General features: G+C 42.2%; 1 protein-coding gene across 1 annotated transcript in view; it reads left to right on the top strand.

Annotated features, from left to right (window-relative positions):
- The window catches only part of plxna4 (plexin A4), a 259,674-nt gene that overhangs the window by 211,154 nt on the left and 31,728 nt on the right, over positions 1–16,792 (top strand). Inside the window, exons 13-22 of the mRNA XM_056424726.1 lie at positions 3,290–3,441; positions 4,608–4,731; positions 6,427–6,563; positions 7,139–7,306; positions 8,123–8,216; positions 10,218–10,457; positions 10,640–10,786; positions 11,442–11,676; positions 12,463–12,605; positions 15,183–15,451. Coding sequence (XP_056280701.1) covers positions 3,290–3,441; positions 4,608–4,731; positions 6,427–6,563; positions 7,139–7,306; positions 8,123–8,216; positions 10,218–10,457; positions 10,640–10,786; positions 11,442–11,676; positions 12,463–12,605; positions 15,183–15,451 — 1,709 coding nt within the window. The remainder of the gene's footprint in view (positions 1–3,289; positions 3,442–4,607; positions 4,732–6,426; positions 6,564–7,138; positions 7,307–8,122; positions 8,217–10,217; positions 10,458–10,639; positions 10,787–11,441; positions 11,677–12,462; positions 12,606–15,182; positions 15,452–16,792) is intronic.

Here is a 16,792-nt window from a genome sequence, read left to right as displayed (position 1 = left end):
CCCCCGCCTGACTCTCCTGATCACCACAGACACTGTGCGAGGCAAATGGACTCGACCTGTGCGAGCCATGTAAGAGGGCAGGAGGGTCAGGGGTCAGCCAGATGAAGGATAAGAGGATGCAAAGAAAAAGACGGATGGAAAGATGCCTGGATGGAGGCAGAGAGATGGTGGTGACGGATGGGTCGACGGAGCCAGAATAGAGTCGTGAATCACGCCCAAGGAGTGGAAGAATGCCCCTCCAGCCTCGGCGTATCCCCGTGATGGATATTAAGGTCCCCTCTGCGTCATTGCGCAATGAACAGATGGAGACTGACTAGAGACGGAGGGATGAAGCAAAGCGTAGATAAAAAAGACAGAGAGAGGAATCCCTTTTGGTGTCCTGTGGAGTGATAGGTCTGGACGGAGAGAGGGGCGAGGGATGCAGGAAGGGAAGGTTAATGACTTCTCGGCTGTCCGCTCTCCTCTCTCGACATCGTCCGACACAGACCAGCGTCCAGATGAGTGGCCGACCTCTGATTTACTGAAAGCAGCGCCGCGAACCCCATTGTTTGTTGTAATCTTGAATCTCTACGGATCACTTTAACCTGACGGGTTTCAAAAGAACGCTCTCTTTATTTATAAAAAAAAAAAAGAAGGATGATCAGACACTGAATAGATAGATAGATATATATATACTTTATTAATCCCCAAGGGGAAATTTGTCGTCACAGTAGCAGCACCAATAAACTAAACACACAAGAATAAAAAATAAAATATAAAAAAACAGGGATGAAAGATATAGGAGTATACAAAGTAAAATATAAAATAAAATATATATGTATATATAACATATATGCATACACAATACACAATACTAATGACAAATTAAATATAAAAATATTAAATATAGACAGTGTGCAAAATGAAATGTGTGTGTATGTGTGTCGTGTAAATAAATGAAATGTGTGAATAATAATGTGTGAATAATGTCTGAATAAAAAAAGACTGACCCCTTTGGGCACTGAAGACCTCTGACATAGCGGTCTCCAAAACACGGGACTTTACCGCCTTCTCGTCTACCCCGACCGATCATGTCATCGAGGCAAAACTCTTGTGATGAGAAGATGGTGAAACGTATGTTGTCGCTTTTGGGGTTTATTAAAGGAGTCTGGATATAAAGTGCAGCTCCTCTCCCCTGTGTGTCTTCACCCCGAGCAATGGATCCACAGACTGCGTTTCTCCCTCCACCCCTGAGGCTGCAGCCGGGACATATTGCACCCTTCTCACGTCCCCCATAAAAACTGTCAGCGGGTGAGGAGTGAGGACTTTTCCACGACGACCAGGGCTCTAATGCATTCTAATACGCTTCATTATAATGACGTCCCCCATCAACAATATGAGAGGGAAAACTCGAACAGAGGGATGGAAAGAGGACGGGAGAGAGCAAGAGAAGTGATTAAGTGTTTGCCTCTGCCCAACCGTCAATTATCTTGTCAAAGTCACAAATCTAATCAACGCCTCACTGCGTCTCTCCCTCTCTTTCATTCTTTTGCTTCTTTCGCCTCCTTCACTATTTCTCTTTCACTCACTGTCCCTCTCCAGCCTCCATATTTGCGAATAAACGGCGAGCCTCGGTGCATTGTTGGCAATCTTTTTAATTGCGTGTATTGTCGCCCTGTTCCCTGTTGGCCCTTTTCTTTCATTAAGATATCAGCAGGGATCCTTATGAATCAGAGACATTGAAGCATACCATAACGATATCTCCCACACGGCAGCCATAGGACTGGTGTCGTGCATGACCCGGCTTGAGCTCGCCTCTGTCATTCGATTGGTTAGTTCCCTTTCAAGCCCAGCTGGTTGACTTTGGATCAGTTCACTTCTTTGAGAAATAAGCAAATTAAAATAGTGCGACGAAAATAATTATCATACCACAACAGGCAGGAGCTTCCAGTCGTGAGATAAAGCCACACAAAAACACCGCAGGCGGTCACTCTTTTTCAGGGAGGGGGGGGTGACACAGCACCATTAAAGGCTTCCTGCTACATGGAGGGTTTTTTATTTGACAGAGACAGATGGAAACAGACTATTCTCCGCCCGTCTCTAGCATCCATCCATCTGGGCCGGCCGGATGCACACTCACTGGCCAAAAAGTAATTGTGTGAGTAAAGAGTTGATGGATGTTGGAACCACCTCGTCGACAACGAGAGATGTTGCTGATAAATCGAAGGACGCTGTGATTACCGCAAAGATGTCACCCAACGCCACGTTTTAAGTTCATCTCATATAACATATTGTCGTGGTTTTCAGTGACTACAGTATTGAGGAATGACAATCCCTTGACCCCTCAGTCTCGACCCCGTCGCTGTCACTGGAGTTGTTGTGTTGTCGTCTAGTGTCTCTTTTCTGCACCCGTCGCCTCACCCTTCACACCAGGCCGTTTTTTTGCAATCAGTTACATAACGTGTGATAAAAAAACAATATGCCCCAAAGAAATCATTTGATAGCATTGCTTTTGAATGATCTGCTATCACTTTTCACCTGTTTCTCCCTTTATACCGAGCAGCTTGTATTGCTTTTGCAAAGAGCCTTTGTCCATGCACTGGAACCAAAACACTAAGATGTAGGAACACTGCATCTTTACTGGTAGAACAATACTATCCTTTATCTCACATTTGGGATAAAGAATAGTATTGTTAGGGAAGTTAGCATTTTGACTCCAATATTATTAAAAGTGTTCATTATAACATGGATTTACTGTGCACTGCCATGGATCTCCTAATTGTTTGACACACTAATTTCAGATCAAATACAATTTTATTTAAAAAAATAGTGTTCTATGAGGTTTGGACAAGAGGTCGAGAGTCATATTGCAGCTAATGGAGATATCAAATGGAGACAGATTATATTAATAGTTAGCTTTTTTGTATGTTTTCCAATTCATTTGGAGTTTAGAAAGTGTACGGCTCAAGGCAGTATTGATGTCATTTGACATTTCTAAAAGTCACTTTGTCAATTCTCTTTTAAATACGCTGGTACAATTTTTCTGACATCAAACACATTTCATTTTTTTATTGTCGAATTTGTTTTTTAGAAATTCAAAATAAAATAGATCAAGAGACAACGAGAGTCAAGTGGCCAATTATATTCTACCTTTACTTTTCTACCATTTTCACACTTGGTTTTTTAAAACTAAATTGTACCCTCTTTGTGTCAGCAGAATGCCTTGTGCCACTAACCAAAGCGTGTTTTTTTCCCGATATAACAAACATAACATCTACAAAATAATTGATCCAGATTGTACTTTCAACAGATCACACCTCTGCGGGGTCCCAGGGAGGGCGGCACACTCGTGACTATTCGTGGTGTGAACCTGGGACTGGATTTCATAGAGATTCAGGACAATGTGAAGGTAGCCGAAGTGGACTGCACCCCCATACGCGAGGGCTACATACCTGCTGAACAGTAAGTCACATATCGATGACTGAATATAGAACATTCACAGCACAATAATATCCTCAGCTAGTCTCAATGTTGCACTTCAAACCAAGTCCCATTGAAGCAGCAGCCAGTTGAAAACAGCAGTTAATAGCAAATATACCCATAAGTGCAATGAGCTTTGTTCGACAGTAATTCACTAAAATATACAGAACATATGAATAAAAACATGTCGAGCTTCACTGGAACCACAGGGAGAAGTCAAACTATATTTTGGAGTGTTCTCCCTTCACTTGCCATATTCTCATTAAAGGCCCTTTGACCACAGCCGAGCACAGCATGCCCTCCAGGGGGAAAGACCCTCGAGCCACACACAGACACCACAACACTATGTTTACCTGTGTTACCACCATCAGTCAGCCTGACCAAACAATCAGTCAGACTACTCACCTCAGGGGTGTGTGTGTGTGTGTGGCAGCAAGAAAGAAGGTGTGTGAAAAGAGATCGAGAAATAAAGACGACATGCTCTGTAAACTAATGCCAAATTAGCTTAATCCCGTGACCAAAATAAAATTATCGTTTAATAAATGCGGTGTAAGGTCCTTATGTAAACATATATCTACTGGAGCTACTGCAACAGGGAATAACCCATATTTCATATTCGCACACATTTCACTTGACACACACATAAGCACACACACTACCATACTCATTTTAGAAAGTTCAGGAGGTCACATTTCACTTGACTTGATTTAAATTCTTCACAAGGGCTGTCTGTCAAATAGTTTTTAATTAGTTTAAAGTTGGCTCATCACAGCCAGGGCTTCTTCTGCTCTGGGAGTAAGTTGTGTGCCAGCACTTTGTAAGCAAATGCTGACTCAGCAGAAGAGGTAGCTGTATTTGAAGTCATATGTAAAAGGAGAGAGACTTCTTCCTTTTTTCTTCCACAAGTACTGCACGGAAGGTGAAGTTGCTGCTGAATAAATCATTATTTCAGTTTGGTTTTAACAGGTTTCGGTCCATTATTTTGACAAAATCTGCTCAGCATTTGCTGGCAAGTTGAACTGCTGCAGTGTTTTTGAATAGGCTTCTTTTTTTTGGGGCGGCATGTACATTTGGAGGTGTCTGAACATGCATTTCCATATTTTCTTTGTTCTTACATATCCCACAATCACGCGGCTGTGTGTTGACAGGATTGTGTGTGAGATGGGTAAAGCGGAGAAGAGCCAGTACACGGGGAATGTGCAGGTGTGTGTCGGGGGTGGAGAGTGCAGACCAGAATTCAGGGCAACGTCCTCCAAGTACTACTACTTTGTGGTGAGTGTCCCCTTTTCTTTCTGATCATTTTGTAATATCATAAACATTTTCATCATAAATCGAGATCTTCAAAGTGAAAATGCATGTTCTTTGTACCTTCGTTAGATTTTGGGTTAGTGGATTTGGTGGCTGAGAAGTCTCTAGATCACAGGTGTCAAACACAAGGCCCGCGGGCCAAATGCGGCCCGCCACGTCATTTTATGTGGCCCCTGACGGCTTGAAAGACACACGATCACCTTTTCTTAAAGAAATTTAAGAAAAATATCCTGTGCTTACATTTAGCAGGTTTCAAATCAAATGTATTTATGTTATAATATTAGAGAAATGTTCTTACGTACCATAGTTCTACACTCAAATAAACAATAACCAAATACAAAGAGAGTTATTTAACAATATGCTCGGGAGTAGTTTATACATTTATGTTTCAGTTACACCGGCCCTTTAAGAGACGGCCATGATGCTGAAGAGGCCCACGGTGAGCAGGAGTTTGACGCCCCTGCTCTAGATGATGGATTTATTGTATACAGTAGTTGTTTTTCGATAAGCAAGAAGTCACACATGCTGTACACATCACACATGGCATGTTGGCACCTTGCTGCTCATTGATCTGCGTTCTCACCGACTGTATTAATACTCTACAGACATGTTTTGGCTGTGATCCCACATGCTGTGGTTCTGACCGAGCTTCTCCCTCTCAGCATTCCTCATGCGCGTATCAGCAGTGAGACGTAATTGGCAGTCAGTCACCAATGAGTGCAGAATTAGAAATAAACACTTCTGGTTATAATTACATTCCTCTGACTCAAACGCATGAAAAAACACGAGCTTAACGCACGGTCTGTGTTCTTTCAAAACCCGCTCAGTCACACACACACACACACGGAAATATATTTGCAGTTGTTGCCATTATGTACTCGTTTTATGGAGTTTGATCATTTTTACTGCCATCCATGAATGGGCTCTGGCGGACTTTTATTTCTCGACGTGGTCCCTGTACAGGATTATATGATGTGAGGTGTCTCACCACGCAGCAGGCTGGAGATGAGATTATAAGAAGGCCAAATGAACTGAAGGAGGATTTACTATCATGGTGCTGCTGTGTGAAAGCTTTCCACCACAGTATAGTGTATGTAAGTGGGATTAGTGAGTGCAGGTATACACTAACACTCAGAGGCGTGTTTAGCTGAGAATGCTCAGTCGATGTTTCTCTGGAGCCTTCAGCTCATTAAAACAAACGGGCTTATGAATGTCTCTAATTTGTTTCTCCACCTCTAATTTTTAGAAATGCTTTGCCTAAATAGTGAGTTATAGCTGGGCTTATAATAAAGACATTGTATATTGTTTCATTCAATTAAATGTGAATTGTTATTTCGATATGAGTCGATTTAGTTTTGTTCCCATGGGTTTTATTTACATAAATTAAAACAAATTAGGAATGCAAACGCAACTTTTTTGCATACAAAAAGCATATTTTCCACCTCTCTTATTTATTCTCACTCGGATTCCAGTGATGTTGCCCCCGACATTAAATACTGCATGACTCCGGTTTACCTTCACTGAACTTCTTTAACCTGTATTTATACATTTTTTAAGCACTAAAATGTCCCCGTTATGCATCATGTAAGTAAGGTTGATGTATGTATTCACCTTGATGTCCCCCTCTGACTGACTCTACAATCTCTGCCCCTTCTCCAGATCCCGAGGATTCTCTACCTCAAGCCCAGTCGAGGGCCGGTCTCTGGCGGAACCGTTGTCAACATCACCGGCAGCCACCTCGACGCAGGGAGCAACGTGTCAGTCATGTTTAAAGACCAGCCGTGCACTGATGTGAGGTTAGTGGGGAGCACGCCAGAGCCGATCCTGCCAATCACACTTAAACAGTCAATTAAAGCCTCAGTCAAAGTCCGTGTTTGTCAAACTGCAGGGGAAAAAAAACTCTGACAGCTCTCATCTTTGCTGGATCATATTTTCTTCCCAACATAAACTGACTAATGAAATGTCCTTGGAGAAAAATAAATGGCGATCAAGGAATGCTGTGCATTTTCTTTAATCCCGAAGCTTCCGCCTGTTATTTATTGATGGTGGATCTTTTGCTTCGTAGATATTTTTAAATAGGAATGGGATTTGATAAAAAGACACATTGAAATCGTCCAGCTACCACTGATCACTGCACAAGTCCATGCTCAGTCAATAAACTATCTATCCATGTCCACTTAAGCAACCATTCAACCATCGTTAATATTAAATTGATATTGGTTTTTTAATGGTTTAGTCGTCTGCGTCGGCAGTGATAAACAGCTGGAGAGATGAATCCTGAGTTCACAGTGTAATATATTGTTGGATAAAATTCTATTGGAAGTCTATTACTGACTAATAACCAGTTTTTATCATCCTGTCATCCCTCTAGGAGGGGCGGCCAGTGGCTCGCCTGCAGCACCCTGGCTTCCCTGCACGGCTGTGGAAACGTGTCCGTGTCTGTGAGCATAGACAAGGCTCATCTCCAGAAAGACCTGCGGTTTGAGTATGTGCAAGATCCCACCATCACCAAGATAGAGCCTGAGTGGAGCATCTACAGGTACAAGGCCATGTTGACTCGCTGGTATTGATGGATGCTGTGGATTTACACTACCGTTCAAAAGTTTGGGGTCACTTAGAAATGTCTTTATTTTTCAAAGAAAAGCACTGTTTTTTCAATAAAGATAACATTAATCAAAAATACACACTATACATTGTTAATGTGGTAAATGACTATTCTAGGTGGAAACGTCTGGTTTCTAATGAAATATCTCCATGGGTGTATAGAGGCCCATTTCCATCAACTATCACTCCAGTGTTCTAATGGTACATTGTGTTTGCTAATCGCCTTAGAAGACTAATATCTGATTAGAAAACCCTTGTGCAATTATGTTAGCACAGCTGAAAACAGTTATGCTGGTGATATAAGCTATACAACTGGCCTTCCTTTGAGCTTGAAGTTTGAAGAACAAAATTAATACTTCAAATATTAATCATTATTTCTAACCTTGTCAATGTCTTGACTATATTTTCGTTTCAATTTTCAATTCATTTGATAAATAAAAGTGAGTTTTCATGGAAGACACGAAATTGTCTGGATGACCCCAAACTTTTGAACGGTAGTGGATGTAGATGGAGCTATTTCAGCAAAGCAGGCGCTTACGATAATTAAAGACAGAAATGAACAGCAGCAAATGATCCGGTAAAAGTAAATGATAACCATCTACAATTGTATGAAATCAATCGACAACATCATAATTTTGCAAGCGCAAGCTAATGTCAAAGCATCAATATATTTACCGGTAATATACATCACTGTCAAAACAATCTGAGCTATCCTTTGAACCTTGTTTTCAATTTTCTTCCTCTCCCTCAGTGGATACACCCCAGTGACAGTGACAGGAACAAACCTGGACATCATTCAGACCCCACTCATCAGAGCCAAGTACAACAGCCATGAGACGTTCAATGTAAGTGATCGCGAACACAAGCAACGTGGATGATTAAAGAAGAGGCCGCGTGCGTCATCTCGATGAAAAATCCATCCAAGGTCATATACCTGAAGGAGATTACAGTCAGGGGAATAACTTTACCACCACCAGTGTTTCTAAGTACCTCACATCCCTTGTCAGCTGGGCGTCCCAGAGGAAGAGCGCCACAGTAAGATTCAGATTCATTTTTTCCAGAGCACGACGAAATGCTTCAGTGCCACTATTGAGGTAAATGGGTCAAGTAAAACCCGGAGAGGACATCGTGGAAATCAACAGGTAGCAATGGAATTAATAGAGAATGATGTAATTCCTCCCCACACCGTCGTAACAACGGGGAAGTTTCGACAGCGAACTAAAAACCACAGAGATCGGCCCTTATCAAATTCTCAAATACCCTCTATTCACCCTTTTACCCAGGGGAGGAGAGATAAAGCCATACACGGGTCTCTGTGGTCTGATTGAAAGACGAGGGGGTAACAAAAGGCGGTAATGCAATCTTCATGGTCCATTTGAGCGTGAGCTGGCACCGCGTTTAACATCTGTGCTCACGTATGTCTGCACTGGGCTTTGTGTCTCAAGCCAGTGTGGAAACAAAAAGAAACATTAAAGCAACAGCCTTTTTTTCTTCTTTTTTGCACCTTGCTGCAGCAGTGCAGGATAAATGTTCACGTTGTCGCGATGACCTTCCGGGATGAGTCAAGTTTTTCGTTCGAGGAGCCAATGAGAGCGACAGGCAGTAGTTTGAGTGGCTGCATGGCAGAGGTCACTGCGGAGACGTCAGTGAATGAGGCGGACATGTCCGCCGATGAGACCTGCGTCGGTGGTTGATTTGTCAAACCCTGACAGACAAAGAGAAATGGAGACGTTTTTGGCATATTGAACATGCCGGTCAATCCGACAATGACGGATCGAACAATGTTTACAAAACTGGACGTGAATAAAGAAGGAAGAATTCAAATCGCATCACATGTCAAAAGAAAGACCACGGCGAAGAAGAATAACGGCAATACAAGAGTGAGTTAAGACACTGACGAAATATATACAAGCCGCTATAATTGAGCAGTGGAAAGGGTTATGAAGAAAGATGAGTCACGGAAAAAAAGAATGTGTCAAAGGGAGACAAAAAGATCACAGAGAAGAATAACTGGACAGGGAGAAGTGATGAGAGGGTGGTGGTGTCTTCTGGAGAGTAATGAAGGAAGGGTAAAACCCCTAGTTATCACTCCTGAATCTTCCCACATCAAAGCCAGGTGGTGGTGAGACTTCACAGGCTCTCTAACTGCTCCTCATTTGCTGTCTTTCTTCGAGAAAAATACTTCAACAGGTTCTTCTTTGTGCGTTTTGAACTGGAGGAGCTCCCTTTTTAAATCGAGTCTCCGGATGGCCGAGTGAAATGTAAACCTGTGAAATAAAAGATGCACACTAACTGCTGATTGGATGTCTTGGCATATAGTTATGTAGGTGCACGTTCAAGTGCTACTTTGCCAGAGCTCTAGTTGCAAAGAGGCATCAGTGAGGTAATAGGGGCCATAACTTAATGGGATTGTGCGGTATTATATGGACTGATGCATAATCGCTCACAGCATCCTAAGTACCATAGAAAGCACAATAACACCTCCCCAAAAGACACAGCAAATGACAATTCATGTTCATTTCATTTTTGTGTCAATTCACAACTTTTCTCTTCTTCAACTAAGCATTCGTGTCGTTTGCAGAAAATATGTTAATTCACAAGTATATAACCATTATAACATTAATTAACACACAGATTTGCATTAGCATAAACTTAAATAGCTCTTTTTGTGTACTTTGTAGGTCGACTATGTTGAGGAAATGTTACTTCTGTATTCTTGTTTGTAGTTTTGTACTCTGGGTTGAAAACTTCTTATTTAAGTCGCTGATATAAAAGCGTCTGCTAAATGACATGTGATGTAATGTAATAATATAATCTCACTTCTCTCTCGCTCTGCCCGACGCCAGTTGTGCCGGGTGCTGAGCCCCACCACCATGCTGTGCCAGACCCCAGAGCTGCTCATGAGACAGGCCAAGCAGCAAGAGGCGTCTGCGAGGCCCACTGAGTTTGGCTTTAAACTGGACGACGTGATGTCTCTGATGGCGCTCAACAACACCAACTTCATCTATTACCCCAATCCTGAGTTTGAGCAACTCGGTGTGTCCGGAGTGCTGGAGCTCAAACCCGGATCCCCCATTATACTAAAGGTACGAGGATAGGTATTAGACGCACACTTCCTTACGATCTGTATTTACTGATTGTAAGCTTATGACTCTCAGTTACATAGAACATGTATTTATGTCATTTTGTAGGATGAATAGTATATAAATATGTTATTTAACTCCCATTAACAACACAACATGTCATTATGCATGGGTTCCTTCTGCAGGGGCGACACTTCCTTCCACCAACCAGTAATGGGAATGGGAAGCTGAACTACACTGTTCTTATTGGAGAGAAGCCCTGCATGCTAACAGTGTCGGAGACCCAGCTGCTCTGCGAGTCGCCCAACCTGACGGGCCGACACAGGGTCCTGGTGAGTGACACATGCTCACAAAGACGAGAGAGAGGCTCACAGATGCACATGACCGATAGGCCGGCTGTGGTGAAGAAGGCAGACGGACCTACAGATCGATAGACGCTCTGACAGATGGACGGACATTCCTCGCGTTGCCTTCTAATCCATCGTCCCGTCCTCTCCGAGACAGACTACAGCTCTGATCGAATCGGCCGTGTGGTTCCTGTTACTGCCCACAAGCAGAGGAAAGAGAAACAAATACGCCTTCAAATAGCGAGGATTAGGGCCCCGGCAAACTCGATAAAGATTCCATTTGAGGTTTTGAGAGGGACCACTTTCAACCAAGCGCTTCCTGACGTTACCACCTGAAGCCGATGTCAGAGGCACATTACTGTAACACAGTTAGAAATTGCACAAATAAACAACCGTGTACACGTATATAAAAATCAAATCAATATGTCTGTCTGGGTATCCTTCATAGACCTGCAGGGATTCACAGAGGCAATGTTATGTTGTGGTTCATAAATACTTTCATATTTACGTGAAGCTCTCCTCTTATTATAGCTCAGGTACACTGAACCACTTATGTTTAGCCCGTCCACATGATAACCTTTCCTTATGTACAGCGCATGCATCGATTATGATCTGCTCCTTTATCTCTCCCCATCACAAGGCACGGGTGGGTGGGATCGAGTTTTCCCCAGGTGTGGTCCACATCATGTCCGACAGCCCGCTCAGCAGCACTGCAATGATCGGCATCGCCGCAGCCGGAGCCCTGCTCATCCTCGTCATCGTGGTGGTTCTCATTGCCTACAAGCGCAAGTCTCGTGAGAGCGACCTGACGCTGAAGAGGCTGCAGATGCAGATGGACAACCTGGAGTCGCGTGTGGCTCTGGAGTGCAAAGAGGGTAAGGGGTTGATGCTGAGGTGGAGCAGGTTATCTGTCGGAGAGCTTCTCCCTCAATCGATCCAACTAACTGTGCAACCTCGGGTACTTACAAAAAAAATCTATGGATTGTTTCTGTTGAAAAAAGCACATTCGAGGAAATAGACTAAAATGTTGATTACGAAATCCATATACTGTGGTAAGCTCATCAGGTTGGACAGAAGTAAAAGAGATAGATAGATAGATATATACTTTATTAATCCCCAAGGGGAAATTTGTCGTAGCAGTAGCAGCACCAATAAACTAAACACACAAGAATAAAAAATAAAATATAAAACAAAATATGAAAAACAGGGATGAAAGATATAGATATATACAAGAAGTATACAAAGTAAAATATTAATGTATATATACAACATATATGCATACACAATACACAATACTAATGACAAATTAAATTAAATATAAAAATATTAAATATAGAGTGTGCAAAATGCAAAGTGTGTGTATGTGTGTAGTGTAAATGAAATGTGTGTGTATGTGTGTAGTGTAAATAAATGAAATGTGTGAAGTTCAGATCAACATAGTGTAAATATTACGATCTGGCAAGAGGTGATCTCTAAAAGTGACTTTTGCAGAGGCAACTTTTTGTATCCTCTTGGTTTAAAGTAGAGTATGTGCTAAATGGGATTTATGCATTTCCAGTGTCCACATGTTCTGATATGTTGACTGTAAACCTTCTGGTAGCCGAGTTGCCACGGTGTCATTAGCTCATTGTTTTGCTTTGTGTATCCGGTTTGTCCATCAGCTTTTGCAGAGCTCCAGACTGACATCCACGAGCTGACCAGTGATCTGGATGGAGCAGGGATCCCCTTCTTGGACTACAGGACCTACACCATGAGGGTCCTCTTCCCAGGAATCGAGGAGCATCCCGTCCTCCGAGATCTGGAGGTATGGTCGACTTCTCACTGCCGTTCAAATAGCACCACATATGGAGCAATGCACGGTGAAACATTTCGGCATGTGTCCGCTTGTGAAGATTGTTAACGGTGACAAATGAAAATGACCTGTCGAAATCAAGGTGTTTCACTAACATGCTTGAAGGCATCTCCACTACCTACTGAATTGAAACTCAATAGATATTCCATTAGTTGTGTCGATCAGCAGTTCTTGAAGGAGGACAGCGAAGTATGAGAAGTTCATTTCAATTTCAATCGTGCAAATAAGTGTGTGCATCAAATAACAATCTTGATGCAATTAGCCTCGTGTGATAAGAGAGCAAAACGAACAAGCAAATTAACAATACGGTGGGTCACAGGAGGGGAAATTGACACCGATGTTGTTTGTGTTGCTGTCTGGGAAACGAAAGCCTTTTGACGGCCGACGACAACGCTTTTTAAAAAACAAACGAGGCAGCCCTCAAACCGGGAGCGCTCCTCTCATTAATAACTCAAACGATATGATTTGCTGCTCCGTTTTATCTCCGCACCTCAAATACAAATTAAAAATCAATCAGTGGGAGAAAAGCAACAGCAAAAAAATCAAATCGTTTATCCCCAGTGGTGACATTGACAGACAGACGTAATTGAGCAGGTCGTCTTGTTCCATTAAGGGAATGATGGACCCCCATTTCACTGCCCTCAGGGTTGGCCACTCTATCCCTGATGAGAATTTCCCAGTAATAAGCAATATTAATTACGTTTTAATTGGTATAAATGTCGAACTGTATGAGGAGTATAATGTGGAATAGGAGCCTAATGAAAAAGGTAGCAGGCTTGTCTGAGGCAGTTGATGGCTGTTAATTGTTATTGATGTATCGAATAATTTAAAGTCACATTTTTGGACTGTGGATTGTAAACATGTTAGTAATAGCCGAAGTCATGGGAATTATGTCGGGGCCTACTGGAATAATGTTTTCTTCATGCTGAAATATAAATAAATAAAACATATACCATATTATCCCAACTATTTCACTTGAAAGCTGAATCTAAATTTTCCTGCCATTTTATTTCCCACTTTCCTTTTGATTCTTATGGAAATTATTCAATTTCAACAGCGGTTTCTATTTTACTGCTCCACGTGTGAGCCTATCTCTAACATATTCTAGTGACCTATGGAGAGCGGGGATTGTGTGAGTCAGGATATGTTCCTGTTTTTGAGCTCTCCATAGTCCTAAGGGATATGTTAAACAAGTGTGTGTGTGTGTGTGTGTGTGTGTGTGTGACAGTACAGTGCAGTATATTTGTTAGGTCTAAATCCATCATAGTATATTTGGGTAGCAAGAAAAAAAGGCAGAAAACATGCACACAGACACTTTTCCCAGTTTCCTCAGATTCCCACATGTGCCTGTATTCTACATGTACACACACATTGTACACATCTTGTCAGGCGGCATGAAATTAGACTTGCAACTTAACAATAACTCCCAGCAGATTACAAGGGGATCCTCCAGAAAAGGTAAAAGCATGATTATATTGCGTTAGACGGCTGCATTGGGTACAAAGAGATGCTGTCTTTCTACAAGTGCTCTTGACAGATACAAAAAAAAAACATACTCTCAATAGGTGCTACTTAAGAAAAGAAATTGAGAAAGGAAGCCTGTGCGGCAAGTGACTCGTATAAATGGTGCCGGGACAATCTGGGCTCCGATGAGGGGAAATCACATCCCTGCACTCCCTTTCTTCTACTTGCATTAGTGTGGAACGCAGCACCACCGATGTAATAAACATTCCCTCAAGAGGCTTAGTGTTTCTCTGCCTTTATTCTTAACCTTTAGACTAAAGCTGGAAGAACTTCAATTCCACATCCCCGGATTCTTTTTGGGGGTTTTCTCTCCTCTCTCCACCCTTATTCATTTCAATTTACAAATGCACTTTTAACCCTCCTATTACCTTTGGGGTCAATTTGACCCCATTCAATGTTTAACGTTTCTAAAAAAATGATAAACATTATTTTTTTGCTTCATATTTCATGACTTTTCCTAATTTATTGGGGACAACTGTGAAAACATAACATTCACATGATGATGTGTTTTCAATGTCCTGAACACAACGTGTACGCATCGGTGTTCTTTGGGGTCAATTTGACCCCAGGCTGTTTTTCACTCTGTCAAATATCAACTTTTTTTATTTATTTAAAGGGCTATTTAGGTCGTCAACAAAACTACATAAAGTACCTGACACTTAAACTTGGGAAACAATATTAATTCTAATCATTTTCTCGAGGTTTTAATTGCTGGGGTCAAAAAGGGTAAAAGATGTTCGTATATTTGAAGGTAACAGGAGGCTTAAGTAGAGAAACGATGACGGAATTTATTTTTCCGACACAGATTTTCGTGCGTCTTAATATTGCCCGTCTATAAAGTTGGTTATGATTCAATATTAGTAAAAACAAAAAGTGTTTAAACTTAGTAAAATGTTATGTCCTCTATCACAGCTTTTTTTTCCAGGGAGACTAATGCCACATTGAAAATGAACTGATGACTAATTGAGTCTGTGACGTGGCCGTGTGGCTCCTGTTTCCTCACAGGTGCCCGGCTACCGGCAGGAGCAAGTGGAGAAGGGGCTGAAGCTCTTCGGCCAGCTCATTAACAACAAGGTCTTCCTGCTGTGCTTTATTCGCACTCTCGAGGCCCAGCGTGGTTTCTCCATGAGGGACCGTGGCAACGTGGCCTCTCTTATCATGACAGTGCTGCAGAGCAAGCTGGAGTACGCCACGGATGTCCTGAAGCACCTGCTCTCTGACCTCATCGACCGCAACCTCGAGAGCAAGAACCACCCCAAGCTGCTGCTGCGCAGGTGAGAACCATGCAGGCCCTGACGAGAAGTCGATTTTAACGCTCCTCCCATCGGGGGAACGCGGCCGTGACCACGTTTGCTGCTTCGCTGCATATTCCAGAGAGAGTAGGAACAACCCACTTTATCTTCCTAACATTCCCACTGATAAAAAGGCCCAATCCTACACACTGAACAACGGTCACGCGCATTCAATTTCTCTAAACTTGTGGGTATATTATACATCTTTCGGGATATAAATAAAGGTTTGTAATGGTTACTGCCAACCATTACTATCAAGGACAGTATATGTGATTCTATATGTGGCTCTGTCCCTATCTGTGACATGTTTGGATTAACTCCTGTGACCTTGAATGGCTGGCTCTGTCTCTGACAGCCGAGTGCATTGCCTTGCACATCATTAGCAAAATAATTATGATTAATTAGCAGTGAATCCAATTTTGAATGGCTCAAGAGGGACAAAAACCCGACTAATTTATGAAAAAATGCAGTCAAAGCCGTAATGGCTTGCTCTTGAACACAGCACTGTATGTGGTGATGCTCTTTGCACACGGTGTTTGGCAAATGGGTTGCCTATGGTTACTCTAGTAAACCAGCTGCCTTAAAGCCGTTGTGTATGTGTGTGAAGTGTGCATGCGTGTTTATACACAGTGTATTTATACACACGGTATTATGCGAAATGTTTTGCTTTGGGGTCGTCGAGCAACTCTCGACACCCCCGGAGGATTTGACAGGCAAGTCACAGATTAATTTGCCCTTCTCCTGTTTCAATTAAAATCCAGATTTTCCCTTTGGTTAAAAAATCAGATTTTCCCTCTGGTTGAAAATTCATCTTTGCCAGTAAATACACGCACACATATACGACTGGCATATCTTGTCCGAAGAGGACTGAAATGTGTGCCGTCATTCATTGATCATTGATTTAAGTTGATGATAAAGGCGAACATTCTCAAAAATGGAAGCTTGAATTGCTGCAAAGACCAACCAACAACTGTTCAAATCAATTCAATTCAGTTTATTTGTATAGCCCAATTTCACAAATTACAAATTTGTCTCAGAGGGCTTTACAATCTGTACACATAGACATCCCTGACCTTTGACCTCACATCGGATCAGGAAAAACTCCCAAATAACCCTTCAGGGGGAAAAAAGGGAAGAAACCTTCCGGAGAGCAACAGAGGAGGATCCCTCTCCAGGATGGACAGAACAATAGATGTCATGTGACCAGAAGGACAGATTTAGAGTTAAAATACATTCAATGAATATGACAGAGTGTATGAATAGTTGGTAGTCGGCATATTCCACGATGGAGACCTCCACGATCCATCAGGCAGGTGGAGGTAG

Source organism: Pseudoliparis swirei, chromosome 10 (assembly GCF_029220125.1).
Source record: "Pseudoliparis swirei isolate HS2019 ecotype Mariana Trench chromosome 10, NWPU_hadal_v1, whole genome shotgun sequence".
In the NCBI taxonomy this organism is placed as follows: Eukaryota; Metazoa; Chordata; class Actinopteri; order Perciformes; family Liparidae; genus Pseudoliparis; species Pseudoliparis swirei.
The sequence above is the reverse complement of the archived record's forward strand: the minus strand, read 5'-3'. Positions and strand labels throughout refer to the sequence as shown.